The sequence below is a fragment of the Rousettus aegyptiacus genome, unplaced genomic scaffold (assembly GCF_014176215.1).
Source record: "Rousettus aegyptiacus isolate mRouAeg1 unplaced genomic scaffold, mRouAeg1.p scaffold_m13_p_5, whole genome shotgun sequence".
Lineage (NCBI taxonomy): Eukaryota > Metazoa > Chordata > Mammalia > Chiroptera > Pteropodidae > Rousettus > Rousettus aegyptiacus.
In genome coordinates this window covers 73,115,737-73,142,201 of record NW_023416308.1, presented here as the reverse complement: position 1 = coordinate 73,142,201, position 26,465 = coordinate 73,115,737, and the positions used below count along the sequence as shown (strand labels likewise).

Below are 26,465 nucleotides of genomic sequence, written 5' to 3'. Positions count from 1 at the left end.
GGCTTTTATCAACATAAAATGTCACCTTTATTAAAGTATTTATGTTATTTCTTAACCCTTTAACATGTGTCAAATGATACCATTTTTATTAGAGTCCTAATTTTTTTTTTAATGTGTCATTAATGAAATTTTCGAGTATGGCCATATATCCCATAATCCCTATGGTTTTTGTTGTGTGTGGTTTTGCATAGGACAGCGATTTTTAGGAATGCATGTTATAGCAGAACTGACTTTACACTTGTACTTTCCATCAGGTTTTACCTTCATTAGTTATAATGATTTTATGGTACTTTTTAAATCAATTTTGCTTTTCACCTCCAGTTATTCAAGTTAAAAGACTGTTTTGGTTTTGTCTAAGTAGGTCACAGGTCAAACAAAGGTCTAAAATAATTCAAATATAATTTATTTATTTTTTGAGTAAGACACAGTGGTTTAGTGGAAAGAATACTAGACTAGTAAACAATCATAAGATGAGGTTTTTAGTCTAGGTTTATCTACTAACTGAGCAACCATGGAAAAATCTTTCTTCCCCTCTTTCTGGTGGCAGATGATAAACCGGATTATAGCTATTGATTCTTTCAATAGGCATTTATGGAGCACTTAACTGTTTGCCAGCACTATATTAATTGTAAAGGAGAGAAGTATGTGTAAAACAGATGTGGTTCTTACTTTCACGCTAACAGTCCAGTATGGGAGAGAAAGATTAATCAAATAATGAAAATCGCAATCATTACAACTATGGCAAGTTCTTTCAAGGAAAACTTGATGCTATGAGGGCATATAATAGAGAGATCTGATTGAGCAGAATAACAAGATAAAGATGGAATGGAAATTTTAGGCAAAGTAAACTGTGTGCAAAGGGACTGAAAGAAGACAGTGTGGCTAATATGGAGAGAATAAGGGAAAATGTGGATGAGCTGGAGCTGAAAAGCTAAGCAGAGCAGAGTGTGCAGTGTTTCATGTGCTTTGGAAAAGGCAACAATCCTATCTCCAGAGCTATAGAAATCTGATAAAGTATGTTAAATAGAAGAGAATGACATGAGCAAATTTACATTTGGAAAATATTATGCTGGCTGCTCTCAAATTCTGTGGGTTAAGAATTATACATACAACCACTGATGGTCATTGTGATAGGAAAAACATTTACTTCTGGATAATGCTGTGTAATTTTAAATACATTTTACACTCCTTCATTGTAACTATTCCCACATTATTTCATACCTATAACTTATACATTTCCGTGTTCTTGTTGACCTCCTTTCAAGCAAGTTTGCTTTGGATTTTTTAGAATCTTTTTTCTTTTCTTCATGATCTTCAGAAAAATCTGGCTCCTGGTTTAAAAATATAATAAAAAATATATGTTGTTACTCAGGACAGAACAAAAGTCCTTGAAATTGTTTTCTAATGTTCTTCTAAGCAGCACATATGAAAAGTTTGAAAAGATGATCCCTCCCAAACTGAATAAACATGTCGACAGTAAGTAAAGATTAAAAAGAATACTGATGATCAAAGGATAAAACACTTCTGTATTAAAATTCTTAAGTTTTTATAGGTTTATAATAATTTTTTTAAAAAACAATCATAATGAGTCTATAGCCATGCCACCCTGAACATCCCGATTTTGTCTGATCTCAGAAGATAAGCAGGGTTGAGTCTGGTTACTACTTGGATGGGAGACTACCTGGGAAGACCAGGTGCTGTAGGCTGTAGGCGTTAAAAATAAATAGATAAATAGATAGATAAATAAATACATCATGATGAATTTTCCCATCAAATCTTTTAACAAATAATTAAATTTAGCACATATAAGATAGTCAATAGATAAACTGAATAAATGAAATAATGAATTTAGAAGGGGCATGATTCTGAAAGAAAATAACCAAACAGGTTATTTCAGTGTGTAATTTAAGCCTGAATGAATCTGTGTATGTAACTAAGAACATTTCTTTATTTCAAATAAAAACGATGTTATATGTACTTTCATTCATGAGATAGTCTTCTTAAATATAATTTGGGCTAATAAATGCAAAACAATAATATCCCTTCAAAGAAACCAAACTGCAAGAACACACATGGAAGATTCTGATAACCTCAAGAGAACAGAATTAAAAACCAGATATCCCTCAACTATTTTTTAGACACTTCATATAAACAACATGTAAAGAAGATAAAAATAAATACCCAATTTATGGTTAAAAACAACAAACAACAAAAATAAACAAACACATTAAAACAAAAACAAAAACAAAACAAAAAAACCCACAGGGGTAAGCTAAAAAAATCTGGTTTCAATATAATATCATATTTTGGGGCTATCTGCATATACACACTTTCGATCATGAGAAATTATGGGTGATTTTTTTAAGGTCCTATATTTTCATTTTTAATAAAACAGGTATACTATAAAACTATTCACATTATATAAAGTGGGTTAAATTTTAGAACAATTATGGTGGTCTCCATTTTAAAAATACTATAAACCAGAAACTTACTTGTGGAGGAATGATGTTTTCAATACTGATACCCACATACACCAGGCGTTCTTTCCTTTAAGTGAAAAACAAGTGCACAAACAAAATTAAATTTGCTAAAAATAAAATTATTATGAAAACATTATTAACACAGACAACACTAAAATTACAACTTCATGGAAATAGCAGAGGCTAGGTCGCGAACATGTTAGCTAGTATCTATAAAACTTATAGTACTGCTTCTATCTGCGGGAGGCCCAAAACTTCCTAAAGGTAAGAAAACTGTAGCTTTAGAAGTGATTTATATAGAGGCGGGGGGAGATTGGGTGGAAAAAGGGATTAAAAGTACAAACTAAGTCACACGGATGTAATATATAGGTAATATATAGCATAGGGTATAGTTAATAATATCGTAATAACTACGATGGTTATTAGACTTATCGTAGTGATCTCATCACTCTGTAAGCTACATAAACGCTGAATCACTGTTGTAAACCTGAAACTAATACTGTATACCAATTATAATTAGAACTAAGTTTTTAAAAAAGTGACTTATACCAGTAAAATAAATCTTGGAACTGAAATAGACAAGGAAACTTCATGAAAAGAGACATGCTGCGACTCACTGATAAAGTGATTAGACAGAAACTCAACTTTAAATAAACTAGATCTTTGTTAGGCTGGAAGTTTTTAGTAATACCGTATGAGATATACACAGCCACAATCCCATGGTAATAAACAGCATTATAAAAATGATTTTATGTAACAGAACTACATCAAGGTCCCAGTGCATGATACAAGACCATTCACTTGTTTGCAGAGAAGACAAAAAACAGTGCAGCAGCCACAGAGCTCTGCACTCTAGGATGCTACGGCAAAGATATCTTTAGAGCCAGTTAAGACTTCTCCAGGGAATGTAGATTTAGAACACTAATAACATCCCCATAGTTTCATTTCAAAGAAACAAAGCTTTGTTGATTTTAATTCAACAAATTTTACATAATAAATTGCTAAATACGACAGGTGCCTTCTCTGTTTCTCCCAAATTAATTCCATTCAACAAGGAGAGCTGAGGTCTTACATGCATGCCAGTGTATGTTGAACTGAACAGAAACAGAATAGGCAAGAATAGTGCTAGCTGAATAGTAAAGACTTCATGGATAACTCAGATCTTGAGCTGCCTGTTATTAAATATGTTTGACAAGTCTGTCCTTACACTAACCAAGTTTATTGGGATACCAGGTTTCTCTTTTATACCTCAAAATTCCTACTTTAACTTGACCATTATTTCTCTCCTTAACTCCACTGAAAGAAACAGTCATGGTCACCTTATTAGGCCATGATTTATTGGGAATTCAAAGGTAAATAAAGCACTGTCCTTGCTCTCACAAATATTAACAACTGACTGTTGTCCATTATGAACAAGTACAATGGAAACATGAAAAATAGATTTTGCCTGAAGAGCTGAGAAATCTGGGAAGCCTTTAAATAGGTGGTAATATTTGAGTAGAATCTTGAAGTATGATTTCTCATCACAGCATTCTCTTACTCAGTAATCTTATGGAAGATACATCTTCCTTCCATCTCACCACCTAGCTCAATGATCACACTGGGCTCATCATTGCCAATAACTACACCCCTTCTAGAATTTCCATTTTAGAGACGCTATTCTCTGACTTCTACTATCTCACTTTCCAGCTCACTGTCTCTGATACATGGATTTCAACAATTCTCTGACTCTAGTAGAACCTCTATTTGCCAACCCTACCCTTTTTCACTGTCCATCACTCCCTTCATGTCCTCACTTTCCCCCTTACCTGGCTTAGACTCCATGGTCCATTATTATAAATACTTCTTTGTATATACTTTCAATTCCTTGTCTCTTTCTCTCCTTTCCTCTGTTATATTACCTGGAAAATTCCAGCCCTGATTAAATCTCTACTAGAATTCAAATTCCCAAATAATTTCTGGCATCCAGTTATGAAAGGAATGTTACAAAATAGTCAATTTGACTTCTGAAACATCTGATTTCACAGAGCCTCACAGCTCCACCTCTGTAGATAGTTGCTGCCTAGTCACTAATTACTCACTGACCCACCCTTCTTTTCCACCATACTATAGAGTTCTTAAAGGTAGAGACCACATAATATACCATGTATTACTTACACTGCCTGGCATAAAGCAGGTGCTCAATAAATGTTGGTTAAATGTTGAATAAATGCACAAATAAGGAAAAGAAGCCCTTACACTATGATGCTGAAAGTAAGCAAGGCTCCAAGTTGCTAGGATAAGGGCTACAGAAATTATTTCAGTTAAAAAAGGATGAATAAAATGCTCACTTTCAAAAACAGAGGAAGCCCCCTGGAATTTATAGTTAATATATTACTTATTTTTAGAAACATACATATTTTGCTAAGCAGAACTCCTAATATTCATACATATACATATATAATACAAGTTATAAATAATGAAAGCTTTGTTATCCAGATTGGTCTCCCTATTAACAGTAACTCTGTTCTCCTTTCTGTGATCTAGTCGCATACAGGATTTATTTAGTATGTGCTCTAACGTCACAATTACAGATGTCCTCTTAAAGAATGACATTTGAGTAAAGAGAATTAATGAGTAGTAGAGAAAGCAAATGAACTAGTAAAGGGAGACAAATAGTGTAAACAGGTGTTGTGGCACATTTTAACATAAATTTCTAAAATTTAAAACATTTCTTAATTGCAGCAGCATATCCTACAGTGTGTGAGGCAATAGTCAAAAATATTTCACCAGCCTTTCCTCATATAAAAGGTAAAGCAACACAGGCCTCCAAAGAATTAGCAGATATAATTTGAGGAGCAGACAAATTCTTAGTGGTTTATATTCTTGCCTTTCAGAGAGAATACACTTTCTTCCTAAGCTTATTAGCTATCTACATTACTGAGTCAAATTTGCTTCAGAACATGAGAACACTGTTTACTTCTCAGAAGGACAAGCAGATTTCAGAAAGATTAAGGCAAAAGAAAATCAAATTTTAAACTACAATTTAATTTAAAGCATCTTTAGTTAGATCTTTTCCATTATCAAAAGTAAAAACAGAAGCAACTCTGCACATTGAAATAATCCTAATAATTTTATACAGGACTATCACAGAGTTTCTAAATACAAAGGTATTCAGGCAACTGATTTAAAAAAACTATGCACTTTTATTAACTAGTCAACTTCAGAAATTAACTTTGCCTTCAAACTGAGTAGTAAACTAAAACACAGGATATGGAGGCTGAAGCCATTTTTAAGGTTCATCTTTGCACAGAGTAAAATGGGTAGATTATGAAATGACCTGACTCTCTTAAGGCAAGCTAAACTGGGGGAGGGAAGACAATGTGACTGCAGGTAAAAGTTAAAGTAGCAGCAAATGAAAGTAATAAGACCAATCTGGAGACAAAGCTTAAGATTTTCTCAAATTTTATACAAATGGGCATCAAGCCCTACTAATTAATCCTCTGAAAACTCTCTTCATCTCCACTTTATTATCACAACAACTGCTCTAGTTTCAAGCACTCTACTGCAAAAGACTCAACTCTCATTTGTTCTTCTTACTGTTACCAGGGCATTTTTTCTGCAATAAAAATCTGATTATACTTATTCCTCTTTTGATGGCTCTCCCACTACCTACAGAGAATAATTCAAATTCCCTAACCAAGTATGCAAAGCTGTTTACAATTTGGCCTTAATCTGCTTTTATAGCTTCACCCCCTACCACTTGCTTATTCTCACTTTTACAATGCTTTGTCTTTGTTCACATCTGTGCTCTTTGTTTAAAATGTCCTTTCTCTGTATGCCAGCCCGCCTGCATAACCAAGTTATCTTCCAAGGGCTTCCTTGATAAGCCTGACCCCTAGAACTCAAATCCCCTCCACAATGTTCTTGTATTGCTCTGAATTGACGTCTATTTGTTTACTTTATTATATCACTGGCTCATAATGCCTCTATTCTCTGATAGAGGGTGAGTTCCATGTAAGCAAATGCTTTGTCTTACTCATCTTTTCAGTTTGGTACACAGTAGGTTTAAATGTATGTTTAGCAATACATTAATCAAAGAAGGTACAAATAAACATAAATAAATATAAGCAGACCGTCTTAATTTTGAACCCCCTTTTAAAGATAAGGTTCAACTCCAGTTTTATCTCCCCCAAGAAGTCTTCTCAACTGCTTCAGACCACATTGCAGTGGCATATTGAAAAGGGAGGCATCTTTTATAGTCAGTAGGATACAGTTCAGCATTTAATGCTCTTTATTTCACCAGTGTTAATTCTGCCCACCCAAAGACACAATACAGGTAACTAGATTGTAGACCAGTTCTTACAGTTTTCTTGTACTCACTACATACTTAGTTAGGTACATATCCTCCACAATACTTGGACCAATATTTATTCAGAGTAGGTTCTGATAAATATTTTAGATCAGGGGTTGGCAAACTTTTCCTGTAAAAGGACAGATAATAAATTAGGCTTGGTGGGTCGTAAGGTCTCTGTTGCAACTACTCAACTCTGTTGCTGTAGTACAAAAGCAGCCATAGACAATATATAACAAACAAGCATGGCTATGTTCCAATAAAACTTTATTTATGGGCAACAAAATCTGAATATATAATTTTCATGTGTCATGAAATATGATTCTTGTTTTGATTTTTTTAACAATCATATAAAAACAAAAAAGACATCCTTCGTTAGTGGGCAATATAAAAACAAGAAGCAGGCCAGATCTGGCCCACAGGTCATAGTTTGCCAATCCCCGCTTTAGATAGTCACAGACACATCAATCTATATTTTAAGACAATTCTGCTGTCAAATTCCCAAGTAAAATATTAACACACATATAATACCTGCGTTCAGCACGCTCCTTCTTCTTTAAGGCAACATCCAAATCCTGCAATTGTTCCTCTAATTTCTCACATAGTAGTTTCTGAAACAATAAAACATATGTATCATTTTTTAACACTTTCCACAATCACTTGTCACTTACATGTTAGTTCATGGATTCTGTGTTATGAGAGCTGATGAGGGGCTATACAGTGAACACTGAAATGTTCCTTGTGTTTAATTACGTAATGAGGCACCTCAGCATCTACTGAACTTAACCTGAGCCTATATAGTATCCTTAAAGTTAACCCCATGTTAGAGAAACTGAGAGCCAAACCAAAAAATACATTCTAAGCCTATCTTCCTGGCAGTAATTAATATTTAAAACAGCATTTGGTTCAAAGTGTATACATGACAACAATTTTTTTTTTTTTTTTTTTAAATCACAGACATTTTTAAGGAAGAGGGCTATATACACAATAAAATATCATGGTACTAGTCACTAGTTTTAAAACAGAAAAAATTTTTACAAAACCATGCCACATGGTTATTGGGTCAAAACAAAGCTGAAAAATATAATTGGTAAAGCTATGCTAAGGCAGAGAAGTCCACTTCACTGAGAATGCAATAAAGCCTATCATTTTCAAAGCAAAATGAGACTGGGCTTGTGAAAGGATTCCTTGGGCTGAGTGGCACAAAAGCATCCTGTTCTCTGGCTTACTGAAGTAATTTACCTGAATCAAGACATGAGAGAAACAGAATCCATGTTTCTCTTCATAGTACCATCATAATGGTACATAGCTCATAATACCATTAATAAAACTATTGACAAAAAGTAGGCAGAAATGAGAAAGATGATGATAGAAAGGGATAAACAACAGGAAGACACTATTTCCTCCTTTATATATTGTCTTAATTTAGGGCTCTTTTGTGCCTTTAACAAATGTGAGAAAAAAATAAACCAGAGACTATAATTTTACAAAAATTTGAAGTCTTCTGAAAATTGATTTGGAAAAAAATAAAGGAAAGACCTAAAAGATAACAATAAAAGGTAGTTTTTTCAATAATCCCTAATTTCACAGAAATTTAAATAAGAGGTAGACAATTTTACAATTTGTTTTGAAGACTTAAAATGTCTACTGATCAAAGAAGCATTACAAATTTGAATATAAAATCAAAGACTGGAAAAATAGGTGTGCTGGGTCATACATGTTGGCAAGGGGGGCAGAACCATTCTCCATCGGGGATGATCATCAGAGGAGGGCGAAGGCAGGCAGTGTGGTATCCACTGTCACAAGAGTCACATAGAAGAATCTGAAATAAACCACATATTAATATCAACCAAACTCTATGCCTAAAGTTCAATGACTCAAGTTAAACTAAAGACATTTCAATATTTCTAGGTACTCTATTTAGTACTATACTAAGCACTATACTCTTTATGCATAAAGCATTATTAATAAAAAGCTCTGATATTTAGGGATATAACATGCCATTTTTTAAAAAAATTAAAAATAAACCAAGAAAATGTCAAGCTACAATAATAAATGAAAAATAGCAAGTCCTTTCTGAACTAGAGTTACAATATTTTTCTAGTGTGCCATGAAGGCTATAACTATATATTTTTTATAACAGAGTTTTATATTTTATAGCTCAAGTATTGGAAACTACCCTACCACATGTTGGATTTTAAAAATATAAATAATTTCCATTTTAAATAGCCTTTCAATTACCTATCGGTAAGAATCACTCATGATTTATCATGTAAATTCAGATACGAGAAGGGACTGAGGTATGAGGGGAATGAAACTATACTTAGGACACAAAGGCTAATAATAATTACTCTTATGTTGATTATTTATTGTTATTTGAGTTTAAGATGACCACTTCTCTAAAACTTAAAATGGTATACTCATGAATATTTAACTTAAAAAAAACTTATTTTGAAATTACTTTAGATTTACAGAAGAGTTGTAGAAATAGTACCAAGTTCCCATAACCCTTTGCCCAGCTTCCACTAATGTTAACATCTTACATAACCATGATACATTAACCAAAAGTAAGAAATTAACATCAGTACAATACTATAAACTAAACAACAGACTTTATTCAGAAGCCACCAGTGTTTCCACTAATGTCTTTTTGCTGATTCCAAGATCCAATCCAGGATATTTTGTTTAATGCATTTAATCCTGTTTCCCATGACTGACTGTTTTTGAAGAGTGCCAGTCGGATGTTACGTACACTGCCCCTCAGTTTGGGTTTGTATAATGTCTTCTTTGATTAAACTGAGGTTATGGGTTTTAGAGAAGAATCCCACAGAGGTGAGGTACCCTGCTCACAGTGTCATATCTGGGGGTACATGGGATAAATATGACTCATTACTGGTGATAACCACTTCAACCACTTGGTTATGGTAGTGTCTGCTGTTTCTCATCACTGAAATTACTGCTTTTCACTTTCCACATTCTATTCTTATTAGAAGTGTTAAGTCCAGACCACACTCAAGGGGAGGGGAATTAAGCTCCACTTTCTGGAGGGAGGAGGATCAAAGAATTTATAGATGTAAGGTAAAATTGCCTCAGTAATTAATAAATATTTTAGGGGAAAATATGATAAAGCTGATGCAAACATACTGTTTTTCCTTAAAGCTTCATCCAATAGTTTTAGCACGCATCAGTGGATCTGACTTGCAACAATTCCTACTGTGGTATTATAATGGTGATTCTCTATTTCCCTCAAGCCTTAACATTTGTAATTTGGAATTCCTCTGGAAAGAAAATATGTCCCTTATCCCACATTTCTTCGCTTATTCAATTATTTATTTATATCAAGACTAATAAATATTTATTTTATTCTTTGGGTTATAAAACTATTATTTTATTTGTCAAATTCAAATTTTTCTAGCCATGGACACACTGGGGGCTCCTTCAGGTTGGCTGTGTCCTAAGGACTCGTTTGCATCCTTTTTCTTTTTTCTTTCTCTAAAGCATTTCCTTAGTTTCTGGAACTACAGGATACTCTAGGCACATCTTACATTTTTCCTGCCCAAGCCTTAGAATGAGCCATTTCTCCCAGAAAACCTAGTTCTTTAATGGAGAATGGTATTTAAAAACCAAGAGCTGGATGCTAAGTGCTCACTGCTAAGGGGTATCACTGTTTCTAAGCTCCCTTGAGAACAGATCTAGGTAATATATGTACGTAAAGCAACCCATGTGCACGTATATAATTTGTGAATTGCTAACACATATCATGATGGGTAGAGGGAGGGTGATATACACACATGTGCAGTGATTTAAAAGTGAAAAAGTACTCTCCCACTTCTTCATACAATGCATTACCATTTATTGACAATACCCAGAATTCAATACTGCAGTTATATGACTGATAGACTGATTACATAGACATACATATACAGACTAACCTAGGTAACTGATTCTATTTACCACACTATTTCTATGGTAAAACATAGTCTAAATTTCATTTAACAAAATTAAAAGTGAAGGTTTAGAAAAATTTATTTCTAAAACGATAGTCTCTATTTCACAATAATGGTAAAATCCCATTAAAATAAATATTACTGTGTAAGATTTCCAAACCTCAGGTAATGATCCATTTATTTTTGATTACAGCATCTCTAAAATCCCATAGACCTCTACATTCATCTATGAATTTATTGCTTTACTGCTGTAAGCTTAATGAGGACCAGGACCACATCTTTCTAATTCAGAATCATTTCCCTACCTCTTAACACACAATAGTTGCTTGACATTTTGATTCGAGGATTACCCTTAAACACATGGCATACGAAATCCACCATTTGGGATCTTTGGTTTCAATGTTATTTCTCTCTGGCACAGTTAACGAGCAATGGGATTCTCAGAGCAGTTAAGATAACTAACTAAATAAAATCCTGTGTCTGTGTGCAAAAAGGGTACAACTTTCTCCATCTCCTTGATACGATTTCTGCTCTCCTCATTTTACGTGTCCTCACCCCCTTTGTCACTGACATCTATTGCTGCCTCAGTTAAAATGCATAATGTTTAAAAAGATTATTAGGGAATGGCAGGGAAAGAACACAAGTGTTAATTTTTACTTGATTTAGAAGCCAGAAAAGACCAGTATCTCATATCTTCTCATGGCCTTTCTCCACACAAAAATCTTGACCTAACTTTTACAGCCTAACGATAACAAAATGCCTATGAGAGTCTTCTCAGCATAATTTCAGTACCTACTCTTCTCAGTGCTAAAGTCATTATCTGGTTCTGAGTTGTATCTTTTACTTGAACCCTTTGAAACTATTGAGATATGATAAACTTCGTTGATAAATTTAGTTTCCAGATGTTTAAGAAATAAAAAACAAGTAAACTGCAAATAATTTTAACCCAGCATGTATCAAATGTCAGAAACTGTGCTAAGCAACTTTACATAATATTAAAAACAACCCTCAAAAGACGTATGTGCTATTATTCCCATTTTACATTGAAGAAATCAAGATACAGAGAAGAGAGCACCTGATAAGTGGTGAAAGCAGGATCTGCTGCCAAGTCTGTCTGGTCCATGCTTTTCCCATCACACCACACTGCTTTCTAGGAAAAAAGAGCCTTGGAGAACCACTTCATATGAATTTCCAAACTTTAGAGGATCTCAAAACTTTTCTGATCCACATAATTCTACCCATGTGGAAGCATCTTTCTTTACTTTTCTTTCTGCTTAATAGTTGGAGGTTGCCTTTAAAGTCAAATCTATTTGAAAGAACAGAATAGTTGCATAGAATTGGACATAACAAGAGTGTTTCTTCAATAGGCTCTTTAGAAAGCACTTATGAACTGCAAAAAATATATACAGGTCAGGAACCGGTTTTCTTGACTTAGGCTACCTTTGAAGAACTTAATTCCTGAGTAAGAAGTTCCATGTAAACCTATCACTATTCTTCTGAATATATTTGGTCTATAATTTATCCCCTTATTTTTTTTAGAATTGCCCATTTCCTAAAGTTTAAAGACCTACTTGACTTATATGTTGTTACAGAAAGGCAATAGGCCATTAGGCCTTATTTATTTAAAGCTAGCACTTCAGAAATGGCATTATAAAGTAATTTAGAGGGGAAAAAGAAAAAAAGGTTATTTTGCACACACAAGCTCTGCAACATTAAAAATTCCAATCATAATCGAACCCGAAGAGTTTTAGGCTTCTTTTGGGCAACCAAAGCATGCCAGCAATATGAATATTGTTCATTTAGGTCAGGTACATACTAGTTCAGGATGGTTTGGAAGGCCACATTTTTTGCATGGTTCATCATCATCTGCTAAGACAGCTTCTTCGCTTTCTTTTTCTTCTTCCTCTTCTGAAGCTGCCGATGATTTTTCACTGTCGGACCCTTCACTTTCATCATTGCTGGAATATTTCCACCTGCCACGTGTTCGAGAACCAGTCCATCGAACTTTGCCTTTGGTTTTTACCTTGTATAAAATAAAAAAATTGGGATAATTTGGTATAGTAAAAATGTAAAAACTTCTAATTACGTGTTTATTATAGAATATTTAAATATATTCTATATAAAGGAACTTCAAAGGACATATCTACTATTTAATTTTGGTACATATTTCCATTATTTTTTTTTCTATTTTTGGGGGCAAAGATTATAATGATTACAATCTTTCTTACAAATATTTTCCCAAGTTATAAAATATCCTCCTAACATCACTGTAAATGACTATACAATACTGCCATCGCAGAGTTGTATTTACCTAATAATCCCCAACTAGACAGACATTTAGGTAGTTTCCCATTTTTTCACTTTCATAACAATTGTATCCTTGTAAACATAAACAGTTTTTACACAGACCTCTGTGGTTAGGAAAAATTCCTCAAAGAAGATTTTGGGTCAAAGGCCATGTACATTTTAAAGGCTCTAGAACAGTGCACTGATTATACTCATATTTTGTTATACAGAATTTTAAATTCCCATATTAGAAATGCATTTAAAAATTTTGAAAGGGTCAAAATTGCATATAAAAATACTGACAAATATAAAAATACCTATCATTCAGAGAATAAGTTTAAAACGTTGTAAACTGCTTTTTACTGCCTGGTTTCACAATCTTAATCAATATTTCACTTCATTCTTACAGTGTAAGTCTCCATCAAAGACCAAAATAATTCTAACAACACGAAGGGAATTTTTAAAAGTAAAGAATTAAAAATTCAGTATTACAGGGAACAAAGGATTACTTACAATAAAGAACAATCTGATCATTTAAATTAAAAACAAAAGTAGCACTTTTAATTATAATAAACTCCCATAGATTAGCCAATGACATGTACCAGATTTTGCTTAAAAGGGTCATCAAAGCAAGAATCTAGCTTCCTAGACTAATGCTAAAATTGGGAAAGATAGGCACTCTCATAAATGTAACGAGAGGGTACATAATGGGGCCTTTTTTGGAGGGCAAAGTGTCAACAGCTATCAAAACTTAAAATACACATGCCCCTTGACCCAGCAATTCCAAATCTAGAAACCTATTCTAGAGAAATACTCACTCACATCCAAAATGATCTTCAATGCAGCATTGCCTGTAATAGTGAAAAATTGGAAACAACCTAAATGTCAATCAATAAGGGAGTAGTAGTCAAATAAATTGAGGTATATCCACACTATGGAATACTATGTGGCCATTAATAACCAAAAGGTAGACTATATCTACTGACATGGAAAGAGTCCAGAGACACACTGTTAAGTGAAAAACTCAGAGAAACGTGAACATATTTGATTCAATTTATTTTTTAAGTGAATGGCTAAAGATTCATGAACATACACGTGAATTATGGAAGGATTGGAAAGAAACGGGCCCCAAACTGTTAGCATTATTTATGAGGAATTTAAATTCTTCAACCCTATAGGTTGGGTATTATTTGAAAAGTTTACAAAGAGAATATATTCTTATACTGCCTGTAATAGAGAAAAAGTTGAAAAGATGACAAGATTATATAGTATGAAATAAAATGTTTGAGGATAACATCAAGAAAAGACATCTCAGGTATAAGAAGATCTTTGAATGACTTGTTTTAGCCAAGAGCAGAAAGCTACAAGCACTTAGAACCAAATATTTCTAATAAAAATTAAAACTCAGAGTGGGAGAAATTTTACCTTGCTTACTTTAGAATTTGTATCCTTCTCCATTTTTTTCAAGTTTTCCTTTTTGTCTGTTTTTTGCAAAGCTGATGAATCTTCTTCCATTTCTTCTTCTTCCCCTCTTTTTTTATCAGCTTTCTGATCTCTGATCTCAGCCACTTTTGCTGTCGGTCTAGATATTCTTGGAGACCTCCTTAAAGTACGACCCACATTTGTTTTCTCTTCTTCCTTTTCTGACTTCTCTTGCTTGGTTTCTGGTTCTAGAGTTTTAGTAGGAGAACCTGGCTGCTTCTTCCGACTTGATATCCTAATTGTTAATTTGATGCCCTCTTTTTGCCTTTCAGAGGTTATCTCTGTGTTTTCTGAGGCAGTAGTTTCTTCTTCAGGAATCAACTTATATTTAAATTTGCTTTTTTGCATAGAACCCTTTGTTTCAGAAGGATCCTCTGTGCCAGAAGTCTGGGCATTGTCAAGGTTATCCATTTCCACCTTCATGGATTCAGAATCCTCATTTAGAATTTCTGAGTCTGTTTTTTCCGGGGACTGATCTTCAATGGAACTTGTGTTCTGACACTCTACCTTTTCTGAAGATAGTTTCTCACAGTGGCCAGCCAAGTTAGACGGCGAAGTTTCAGCTGCCTTGGGAGAGCCTAGCTTTAATGATTCTAGTGTACTCTTTGGGACCTCCTCTGGTATTGGACTTAATCTTTGGGTGTCCTTATCAAGAAAAGTTTTTTTGGATTTCTCTAACTTTTCAAGACTCTCTAGGACTGGCGGCAGGTTCTTATCCTTCTTACTTTTAGGAGATATCTCTTCAACTTTCATGGTATGGGATTCAGTGGTAGATAAGGCAGTTTTTAAAGAGAGATCCTTTGCTATCTCAGAAGTCTCAAGAGAGGTTTCCATTTCTGTAGGACCAGTTTCTTCTATCTTCCCTTTTTGACTCTGGGTCTCTGTATCAGATATTAAACTTTCTGCATCTTTCCCTAAAGGGATCACTTCTTTCTCAATATTACCTATTTTCATACTTGTTATGACAGAATTTAAGGACTCAGCTCCATTCCCCTCCATGATGACACTTTTGTCTTTAGAGGAGCTACAGCTTTCTTCCTTTGTATCAAAAAACTTTGTCTCCATTTGTTCCATCTTAAAATTTGGAGTTGCTTTTTCATCACTAACTTCCCCATTTACCAGCTGTTTACCTTCATGACCCAAAGCAGTGATTGTAGAGATCCTTTTACATGTCTCTTCCTCTTGTTTTATTTCATCTTTCAAAAACTCTTTTGTTGGAGTAACTGATTTACACAAAGGTCCTTTGATTGGACTGTCAAAATCATCACTCAGTTTAATTTCTCTTTTTTTTAGTGGTATCTTGGCTTGCTGGTCATTTTTAAGTTTCTCAGTTTCTTCAGTAGACTTCTCAGTAATTTCTTGAGCAGATTTAACATTGCCACCAAACTCTAGCCTCTCAGGCTCTAGCTTCTCCATGCTACCTTTGATATCTTTAGGGTCTGCTCTACATTCCTTTACTTCGACCTTGATAGGTTTGACATTTTCCTTGAAGGAATCATTTTCTTCTTTAATAATCTTTTTCCCCTCACTTTCTGGCAAAAGTTTTTCTAACTTTACTATGACTGGTAGTTTCACAAGTTCCTTTTCATCTTCTTTTTCTATTTTCATGGTAGTTTCTTCTAGAGCATTGGGTATAGAATGATTTTCTGAATCTACTGGTGGCTCCTCACTTTTTCTCTTTTCATTTTCCTTCTGTTCCTCTAAAAATCAGAAAACATTTACATGAATTTAAGCATTCGAGATTATAAAATATAAAAGGCTTAACATCATACACATTTCCACTTGAAATTTCTCTCTTAAAAGAGGTAACATTACTGGACATTTTACAATGAAAAACAAAATCTAACAGTGAAGAAAAATCACTAAAATCTGAAGGATAACCTCTAGATATTAAAAAAAACTATTATTTAGAAAGACTGCTTTATACTCTTAGCTTTAGTGTTCTCAATGGAATACATTTATATAGCTCTAACAATTTATTCAAGCTCAAAAATATGGCTTAAAATATAAAACATTTCTAAAAGGCCATATTTGTTTTAAAAACTGACAACTATTTTTCTTTGCAAGTCATCGAGCACTTTATTTCATTAAGGTAACATGACTATGGCTGTAGGAAAACGTCTATATTTTATCTAGATTAAAAAAGTATCACAATTCTGTACAGAAAATAACACACAGGGAAAAAAATAGACATAATCTAAACACTCGGAGATAATCATTATTAATATTTTAGGTTACTTCCTTCTAGTCTTGTATTTTTTTGACAAAGTTGGGATCATGTTGCCCAGTTTTTTTCATTGGAACATTAGTATTTTCTTATTAAATGCTTTTTACAAATATTGTACTTAATTATATAACACTCTACAATGTGGTTATATTACAATTTACTTTATCAAATGCTATTAACGACATTTCAGGAGTTATTATTTTAACAAAGAAACTATGAGTTTATCTGTCAATTCTTTGTTTTACCTTACTGGCTACATATTTCCAAGGTTTATGAAGTACCCAATAGTGCAAATTTAAATATAACAAAAGCCATATTTAGCAAATGGCATAATCTGTAAATAGCATTAAAAGACTGTATAATGTTTATGTTCAGAGAATCTAAACTGAGTGTTTTCTACTTACACTTTCCATCACCTCATCAATCCTTTTAAATGAAAAACCTCAATTCTACATGCAATTTTAAACAAGACAAGAAGTTTTTCAAAAAATTATGAACAGATTCTTGACAAGTCAATAAACCAGTTATATTTCATGGAGGAATGGATAGAAGTGAAATGAAGCAAGACATGTTTATATATATATATTATATATATATAATATATATATATTATATATATATACACATACACACACACACATAAAATGAGAATTCACTTTATAGAGCGAATATTTTTACTATAAACCCCCATTTTGTTCAATGTTCAATCATGTTGCAAATAAAAAACTCAAGAACCACTGAGAACCATTCAGAACCTGAGATTAGGGTATGTGTATTGTTCTTCCCTCTTTACATTGTTGGTGATTTAATTTATACATGCTCCTAAGAAAATTAAATACATCAAAGTGATTATTTGTCTTCCCTTTTCCATTGATAAAGTAGGTTTAGTAAATTCCAGTTCGTTGAGATTGGTTAGCAGGTCAGCAAATCTAATTAAATGAATATCTTGGTTAACAATTAAAATATAGATTATAATCTTGAAAATAATGCCAACCTAATCCTAAGAGTTTACGGAACAAATCTAATATTTCTTCTACATATTTTGGTTCAGAAAGCCACTTAGGATCTCACCGTGACCCTGACCCAAGGTAAAATAACACTGATAATATTGTACTATAAGTATATAATGTGATATCGTTAAGGCAAGTAAATAACAATATATAAATATGTCAAAGTAACATGATGTACACCTTAAATTTATATAATGTTACACATTAAAATGATTCAATAAAAAAAATCCTCCCAAATGACACTTACTTTTTTTTGGGGGGGGGGTAGGGGTGGTGAATGAGAATGTCCTCTTCAGTTATTTGAACTAATTTTGATTTGAGTAACATGGCAAAATAAAATGAGGAACAACAGGAGATTCAAGACTTCTATGCTCACTAATCCTAATTCAGCTAGTGGTGTATCTTTGGGTATGTCACAAACTCTGATCATCATTTCTTCCTCTACAAATACAGCCACTAGACTAAGTGACCTCAACAATTATCCTTCACTAACTCGTACCTCTCTTAATCAAAAAATATTAAATCCTTGGAATTTTTATGTTTGGTTCAGTTCTTTTAAGAGAAAAACATGACAACAGTTATTACTCTAACTACCCTAGATTACATGGATGTATCTCTAAAACTGCATAAAAACAGAAGAACCATGACAGAAAATGAACCTTTATGCACAATCAAAATTGATAAAAACGTCATTCAGTTATACAAGCATTTCTCCAAAGTTTTGTCAAAAGAAAACTATAAAGAGAATGCAAATGAATATAAGAAACATGAAATTTGATGAGACAAGTCTAAAGGAAAAATCAACTTCAAAAATCACAATGTGGAGGGGGTGGTGGTGGTGGTGGGAGAAAGCAGTGAAGGGTTAAGGAAGTACAAATTAATAGTTGATTGATGGTCACAGGGATAGGGAGCACCGCACAGGGAATGCCGTCAGCAATAATGTAATGGCTATGTGTAGAGCCAGAGGGCAGATAGGGTAATTAGGGGTATCGTTTCATAAACTATAAATGTCTAACCAATGTATATACTTGAAATAATAATAATAAAAAAATACAGTATATAATATATATATAACATACAAAAAAATCACAATGTAGTAGCAATAGTGCCTGACAAATCTGATTCAAGAAAAGTGTTATCTACTATTGGCTTTTAAAGCCGATTTATTCATTTACTCCAAATATTAATTAATCACCTATTACATGCTTTCCCAACCATCCCAACTAGAATCACTATGTAATGAAGCACAGAATGCTCTATATAAGTGAACAGTGAAGAACATTGCTAGTTATCTACTCGATGTCTAATTTCCTTTTTTACTAAAAGAAGTCAATTTTGTTCAGGAAAGTACTTGCCCTAAAACTTAATTTATTAGGGAGTGCAAAATGATATTACTATTCTATTATTCTTCCATCAGTGATTTGTTAGAATGAAATCTATAAACTTCACTAATTTATTACTTTGTTATACAGTGGTACATTTCATATAGAAAAGGTGGGATGAATGCTTAATTCCTGTCATGCATTTAAGTTTTCAAAATAATAATTCAGTCTCCACTGGCATCTTCCAAAGGTAACGAGTTTCTCTTTTAGTATCATCATGAAATCATGGATTTAAGATATTTGATGTGTTTTAATCCATTAGTGTTATGATCCTTGTTTATGCTTAAACTGTCCTATCTTTGGCAGTAGAAATCTCTTTAAGTTGGCTCTTGAGTCTTTCTCATGTGACTTTGGTAGCATTCATACTACCTGGAACGACAAGATGTTTCTTGGCTCATTATGTCCTAGAACTGGAATTAATCACTTTTCCAAGAAGCTTTGATTTAGTTTAGATGGAAACTATATTTAAAGATCACAATTTAGGTCTAGGCACTAGGGATGCTACCTGCTATTGGGTTGGCCATTGTTTCTAAGTCCTTTCAGTGAACAGAAAATAAATATATATCTTTTTAAATAAAATAAATCTATGTGTTTTTAAATAAAAATAACTCAAGTCAGTAATGATATTTCAGTATTTACTTAACCTTTTCTGTATTACATCATTTCTTTTTTCCATACTGAGAATTTTCATTTTCAAGGACACCACATATAATATTAGACTACCAGTTATTTTTTCTCCTCATATTAAATCCCCAAAATTTTCAGAATAACAATATTGGCACTATCGAAGTGATTTTAATAAGAAGTTTTAAAGTCTTTGTGTGTACTCTTCCCATTCTTTCTCTGTTCATTTAGTTTTATTATATTATATCTTGACTGTCAAAGCACACAGCCATTAGACTATATGTTTTCTTGTACCGTCATTTAGATTTAGGAACATGTAGCAACAAATTTAATGCTTACCTAACATTTTTTTAATGAATTATTTTGAAATAATTTTAGACATATTACAAAAATAGTTCAAGTATACCATTACCCTATTTTTCCTAAAGTTAACAACTTACATACTCATTGTATAATTATCCAGGAAACTAACATTAGTAAAATGTTATTTTACTAATTTATTGAAATTTTAAAACTTATTGAAATTTTGCCATTTCCCCCTCGACGTCCTTTCTGTTTGAGGATCCATATCTCATTTTGTTCTCTCATCTTCTCCAATCTGTGACTGTCCCTCATTCTCTCTTCTGATCCTGAAAGTGATTTTTTGAAATACTTCTTTATTTGAGCTTGTTGATGTTTTCTCGATTAGACTGAGATTATACCTTTTTGACAACAATTCCAAAAAAGAGATGCTGTGCATTATAATTAGAGGGTACATGATGTCAAAACCTTGTTCATTTGGTTAAGGGGGTATCAGCTGGTTACTCCACTGTGAAGTTACTATTTCCTCTTTTTTTAACAGGTAAATATCTTGGGGGAGATTATGCTAATATCCTGTTTCTCTACAAATTTTCATCCACTAATTTTAGCATGTCAGAAATCTTGCCTGCAACAATTATTATTGTAGGGTTTCCCTATGGCAATTTTTGATTTCCTTCATTCCTTCTAAATCAATTAACTGATACTCACTTGAAGGGAAGAACTATTCCTTCACCTATTTACTTATTTACTTGATTACATACTTATATAAGTAGGAACTCAGAGACATTTATTTTATTCTATGGTTTAAAATCTATCATTATATAAATTTGTCACTAAAACAGTTTCTGCTTTCACCACTGGGAGCTCTTCCGGTTGGCATCTGTCCTACCAATATGCCCAAATTCTTTTTTGAGCCCGCCATTAGTTTCTGGCATTCCAAGATGTTCCAGGCTTATTTTGTGTTTTCCTGGCCCTTCACCAGAATCAATCCCATCTCTAAGGAGCACTGGCTGCCTTAATAGAAGAATGATATTTGGAAAAAAAAAATCTAGAGGCTTAGAGTGCCCATGGCTACAGGGTATCACTGTTCTTAGATTCCTTTTATAAATAGAAATAGAAACCATATGTATGTATACTAAATCACAGAAATAGTCATATTTATTTCTATACCCATTATTGATGTTTTGTTAGTCAACTTGGCGATCTGAAGTTCCTTCAATAGAAGATTCCAATGAAAAAGACTTATGGGAAAATAGATCTCAGATATTGATAACAGTTTATCTATCGACAGTCTTCATGTGAAAGTCAGATATAAAGTCTCTGTCTCACCTTCCCCCTCAACCCCATTTTCTTTTAGCACAGAGCACTGCCATCAAACAGAGCAATGGCAGTCTGGTTTTCTTTCCCTTAAGTCACTTGGAATGTCTGGAGAGCCAAAGTATTTCTCCAAAGCCCAATAATTTTACTAGACTATGTCTTGATACTCATTCTGGGTTCATTTTCCAAGGTATGTAGTGTTTTTTCAACATGTAGTGTCACACCTTTATTTCAAAAAGTTTTGTTGAACACAGTCTTTAGTATTTTTGTCTGTTCCTTTACTTTAATTTTCTTTTTTGTGGACACTCCTGTTGCATTTTCTTTGCCTATTTTCAAATCCTTCCTTGTCTCTTTCTCGCAATTCTTTCATTTCTTTTCAATTTTTAAAAAGTTTACAGCTTTCCATTTGCTATTTAAAGATACTAATTCTTGTGTTTGTTGAGTAACAAAACGCAACAAAAAACCTAAACTCTTTTCTGAGTTCTACCACTTATTAAGTTGTAGTTTTCATATGTTTTGTAGGAATGTCTTTCGGATAAGCTTTCATTCACTGTTGTGATGTTACTCCGCTTCTTATATTTTATAATCCTATAATCTTGTGAGATTTGACCTTAAGCAGTTTTCAGTTGCTTATTTTCACATCAAGTAGATTTTCTAATTTCACAGCTCTAGAGCTCCCCACCTGCTCTTTTTGTGAGATATTAAAAATTAAAGTGATTTACACTATAAGATCACATAACTCTATTCCTTTCCCATACTTTTATTTGAACCTTCTTTCTTGCTTGTCACAACTGCCCCATCCTACTTAATTTGTATTCTACTCCAGCAGTGTGGACAAATCTCAGTGCAGAGTTTTGTCTTCGAAGGGAGCTTTGGCTGGAGATCTGAGAATTCATAAAGTCCAGAGTATCCCAGTGCCTTTAAGATCTTAGTTTCAGGTGTTAACTACACTTTTCAAATTTTGCCATCAACATGTTCCTTTTATGAGGAATTTGCAGAGACTTGAAAACCATGCCACTGCTGCTTTCTAAAAATCACAAATGGTAACTTAAATTTTCTTCTAATTCAAATCACAACAAAATTCAACAATTTCCCTCATCATGAAAGATTTCTTTTGCTTTTCTCCTTCCATCTCTCTCTCCCTTCTTTCTTACTTACTTCCTGTCTTTTCTTCTACCCTCCCCAATCAGCATAAATCTTTTATATAAGCAGCACTGTGGTCTGTGTCTTATTGTTCATGGCATAAAAATAAAAGAAACACAAACTTTTTTGTCTTTTTTGTCCCTTATCTTTGCTATATAAGTCAGGACTGATGTAAAGATGGAATGATGCTAATGATATGAAGTAAAATAAGATATCATTAACAAGGTAACAATAACACCTGTATTTATCTGGTCTCTCTATACTTATTTGGAGTAAACCAATATTCAACATGGTAATAAAAACAGTGGATTATTTTGTACCCATATAAATCTCTAGATTATACCCCCATATCATATCAAAATATTTCTTTATTTCTTTATAGCTGTAACAATTAGTATTCGCCTTCTACAGAAGGGGTCACAAACTCTAATGGCTACAGGGGCCAGGGTGATAACATACATGAATAACATGGGCAGAGGGGAAAAAAATAAAATGCCAGAAATATAATTAAATTTTATTTTTACTGAGCATAATACAAATATGTATAATGCTGATGTTTATGTTTTAAAATGAAAGAACCTACTTAAATTTTATATTTATTTCATAATAATTCATGATTCCTCTGATTAGGAATTAGAAACTGATTTTTTTTCCTGGTCATGATCACAATGTTGGGTCTAGTACTTAGCACTGTTATATGCAATACAGAATTTAGCCTTGAGCCATCTGACAGGAAGCAATGTTTACTGCCACACACTTTATGTCAGTAAACAATTGTTCGTAAATGCAGTTATTTTCATGCATTGATAGAATTCTAAAGAATGGTTTTTGTATACAGAGCATCTTCTTTTTGGATATTCACACAATTTTTGTAATTGAATGCCATTATTATTTAGTTTTCAGTTCTATACTAGCAAACGTTGGTTTAATTTATCCTGTAGCTCTTAGTCCTACAGTGTTACTTTAAAAAGGCAAACTAAACACTATTAATTTTTTGTCTTAAGTTTAAAGTCAGACAACCTGTTTCAGAATTCAGGCCATCATATCCATTTCTGGATACCAACTGCAGTGGAGGAAAGTGTGCCAGATTATTCCTTATCTGCTTCACTTCCTATTGAATCAATTTCATGGTGGGGGAGGGGGAGTAAATCTACTTGTAAAATACAATATCCAAGTGATTCATTTGTTCTGACAACCTAAAAACTGAGTATCTAGGAAAATATTTATTATTGAGGTAAAGATTTTCCCCTGAATGACACTGAAAAGTTATAAACTGTCTCTGCCCCTCCCCCCACCAAAGGCTTTCTAGCACCAAGCCATGACTAAACCATCTATGGGCCATGAACTAAGAAAAGCTTTTTTCCTTCACCTGAGAACATGACTGTTGGTAAAGTTGTGCTCCTCTGGTAAACTAAAAAAACAAAACAAAACTGGAGTGTCACCTTGGAGGTCACTAGGCAGTAATGCTCTTGATATCAATGACCTCTATTTGATAAATTGCATCTGGACTATGAAAAAGTATATATAAATACATAACGGTGATGCCATACTTCGGATTGCCTAAATGCCGCGAGTGACTCTTTGGGCATGAAGACCCAGGAACATATATGTCTATCAAGTTTGTATAAGAGGTAAGGGCTTATGTGGAACATGAGGCTTTTAAGACAAAGCAGCTTCTGTACTTATTCAATGAAAGTCCTATATACTTGCTTCTGAAATTGTCACCTAGGAGAAGATACTTCTCCCACATGAGATGGTTTGGCCATATGAACTGCTGCATAAACTGCAGCAAAGGCTATTCCTGTTGGCCAGCTCTGACTCCTGTCCTACTTCGATCTTAATAGACTGTTGCCAAGTGTGGCATTGTGAGTCTGAATGCTCAGCTGCACCTAAGAAGATTTCTGATGGGCACCGCAGATCATCCAACCTCACAGTACAAAAAAATACTGTATTGTGCAGTTCTTTCATTAGGCAAAATATTGGTTCACTTATAAGTCAAGCTTTGAGAGCTTATCCAGTTCCAAAGGTAAATTACCATGACTATGAAATGGTTCACTTTTAACTTTTTTTATAAAATACCTAGGCAATGATGCAGCAAAGTAACTTAAATCCTTTCGTCTTTAAAAATGCTGTTTTCACAAAATTGTCTTTATCTGGAATTTAAGCTTTTTATCAAATATTACATTCCCCATGGCCAAAGGAAGATCAAGTATAGGTTACTTTTTCTAAATATGACCTGTCTACATTTATATTTAAGATTTCTCCTTCCATATACAAAAAGGCATTTCCTAAAGTTGGGCTCATTAAGGATCCATTTCCAAATAAACTGTCTTTGTTAAAAAATTCTAATGAATCTACGAATAAAGAAGTCATTATAGGTAATATCATTAATACCTCTGCTTTTATCAGCTACAACAGAAAATATAATAAACGACTTATCTCACCTGCTCCTAGTAATCTATTAACTATGAACAAGAGTATTTCCAATTCTTACATATGCAAATGCTCATTCTAGTCTGACAACACGTTTTTTTGTTGCAAACTCAACAGCAAAAAAAAGTTTTGATACACGTGTAATATTTTTTTCTTAAGAATATATATAACTGTTCATCACAGCATTCTGAAACAAATTTCACTAAAATTTCAGCTCTCCCCTTGTCTCTCCAAATCTCTTAATCAGGTAGCTCTTCCATTATTTACTGTGGATTATTTCATAATATTGCAAGTATAGACTGAATTACGCCCCACCTCCAAATTCATACATGAAAGCCGTAATTCCCATGTGACTGTATTTGGAGACAGGGCCTTTAGAGGTAATTATGGTTAAATAAGATCAGTGATAGAGCCTTAACATGACAGGGTTAGTGCCCTTTTAAGAAGAGGAAGAAACACCAGATCACTCTTTCCGCACGTACGAATATAAGAGACCATGTGAGGACACAGAGAGAAGGTGGCCATCTGCAAGCCAGGAAGAAAGCCCTCATCAGAAAACTGTGTCTGCAGGCATCTCAGTTGGAATTTTTAGCCTCAAGAATGGTGAGAAAATAAATTTCTGCACTTTAAAGCACCAATCTATTTTGTCATGTCAGACAAGAGCATACGCTACATTAAATTGTATTATTTTGCCATTCTGAATTAAGTAAGCTTTATATAAGATGTCATGTTAATAATGGCTACAAGATCATCTGTAGGTTATTTTACTTAATACAACTATAAAAATATTCTTCACTTCTGCAAAAAATTAGCCCCTCTCTCCTAGTTTTCTAGATCTGCTTTTTTCAATATTTGATAGAGGCATGAATTTTTTTCCACTTTAACTATAAAAACAACAAAATTAAGTACTAGGCCAAGCAACTGAGACTAATGCCAATTTGAGGAGACACAAGAGAGGACTATAGTAAACTGGAGAGTATGAGCCCACCACAGAGGGTCAGCCATTATTATTCAGGTACAGCCCATCGCTGACACATAGGAATGACGGTTCGTTGTTACCAACTCTTCTAATTTTCAATTTCAAATTCTGACAGCAAGTTCAAATTTTAAAAAAAAACACATATGTAAAAACATGTTCCTACAAAAATTTGTACACGAATGCTGACCGAGACATTATTCATAATATCCAAAAAGTGGAAACAACTCAAATGTCCATCAATGGATTAGCAAAAATGCAGTATATCCATAAGGGACAATTATTCAATCATAAAGAGAAATGAAGTAGCAATATATGCTACAACATAGATAAACCTTGAGAACATTATGCCAAGTAAAAGGGGAATGTCACAAAAGGCCACACATTGTGTAATTCCATTTATGCGAAACAAACAGGCAAATTCACAGATAGAAAGTAGGTTAGTGAATTCCAGGGAGAAATGGCAAGTGAATAATTATTGTTACAGGGTTTCTTTGTGGGATGATATAAATGGTCTGGAATTAG

At 33.5% G+C, this 26,465-nt stretch overlaps 1 protein-coding gene and 1 pseudogene across 3 annotated transcripts in view; one reads left to right on the top strand and one right to left on the bottom strand.

The window, feature by feature from the left end:
* RSF1 (remodeling and spacing factor 1) overlaps positions 1-26,465 on the bottom strand; it is a 111,200-nt gene that overhangs the window by 15,582 nt on the left and 69,153 nt on the right. Inside the window, exons 6-12 of one of the 3 annotated variants that reach the window (XM_016161495.2) lie at positions 14,481-16,228; positions 12,577-12,783; positions 11,836-11,910; positions 8,531-8,635; positions 7,345-7,424; positions 2,493-2,547; positions 1,222-1,331 (exon numbers count right to left, since the gene is read on the bottom strand). In XM_016161495.2, the coding sequence (XP_016016981.2) occupies positions 1,222-1,331; positions 2,493-2,547; positions 7,345-7,424; positions 8,531-8,635; positions 11,836-11,910; positions 12,577-12,783; positions 14,481-16,228 (2,380 nt within the window). Of the gene's footprint in view, positions 1-1,221; positions 1,332-2,492; positions 2,548-7,344; positions 7,425-8,530; positions 8,636-11,835; positions 11,911-12,576; positions 12,784-14,471; positions 16,229-26,465 lie in introns of all 3 variants that reach the window. The other 2 variants (XM_016161494.2, XM_016161496.2) reach the window with 2 other exon arrangements.
* On the top strand, positions 1,589-1,706 carry LOC118603082 (annotated as a pseudogene).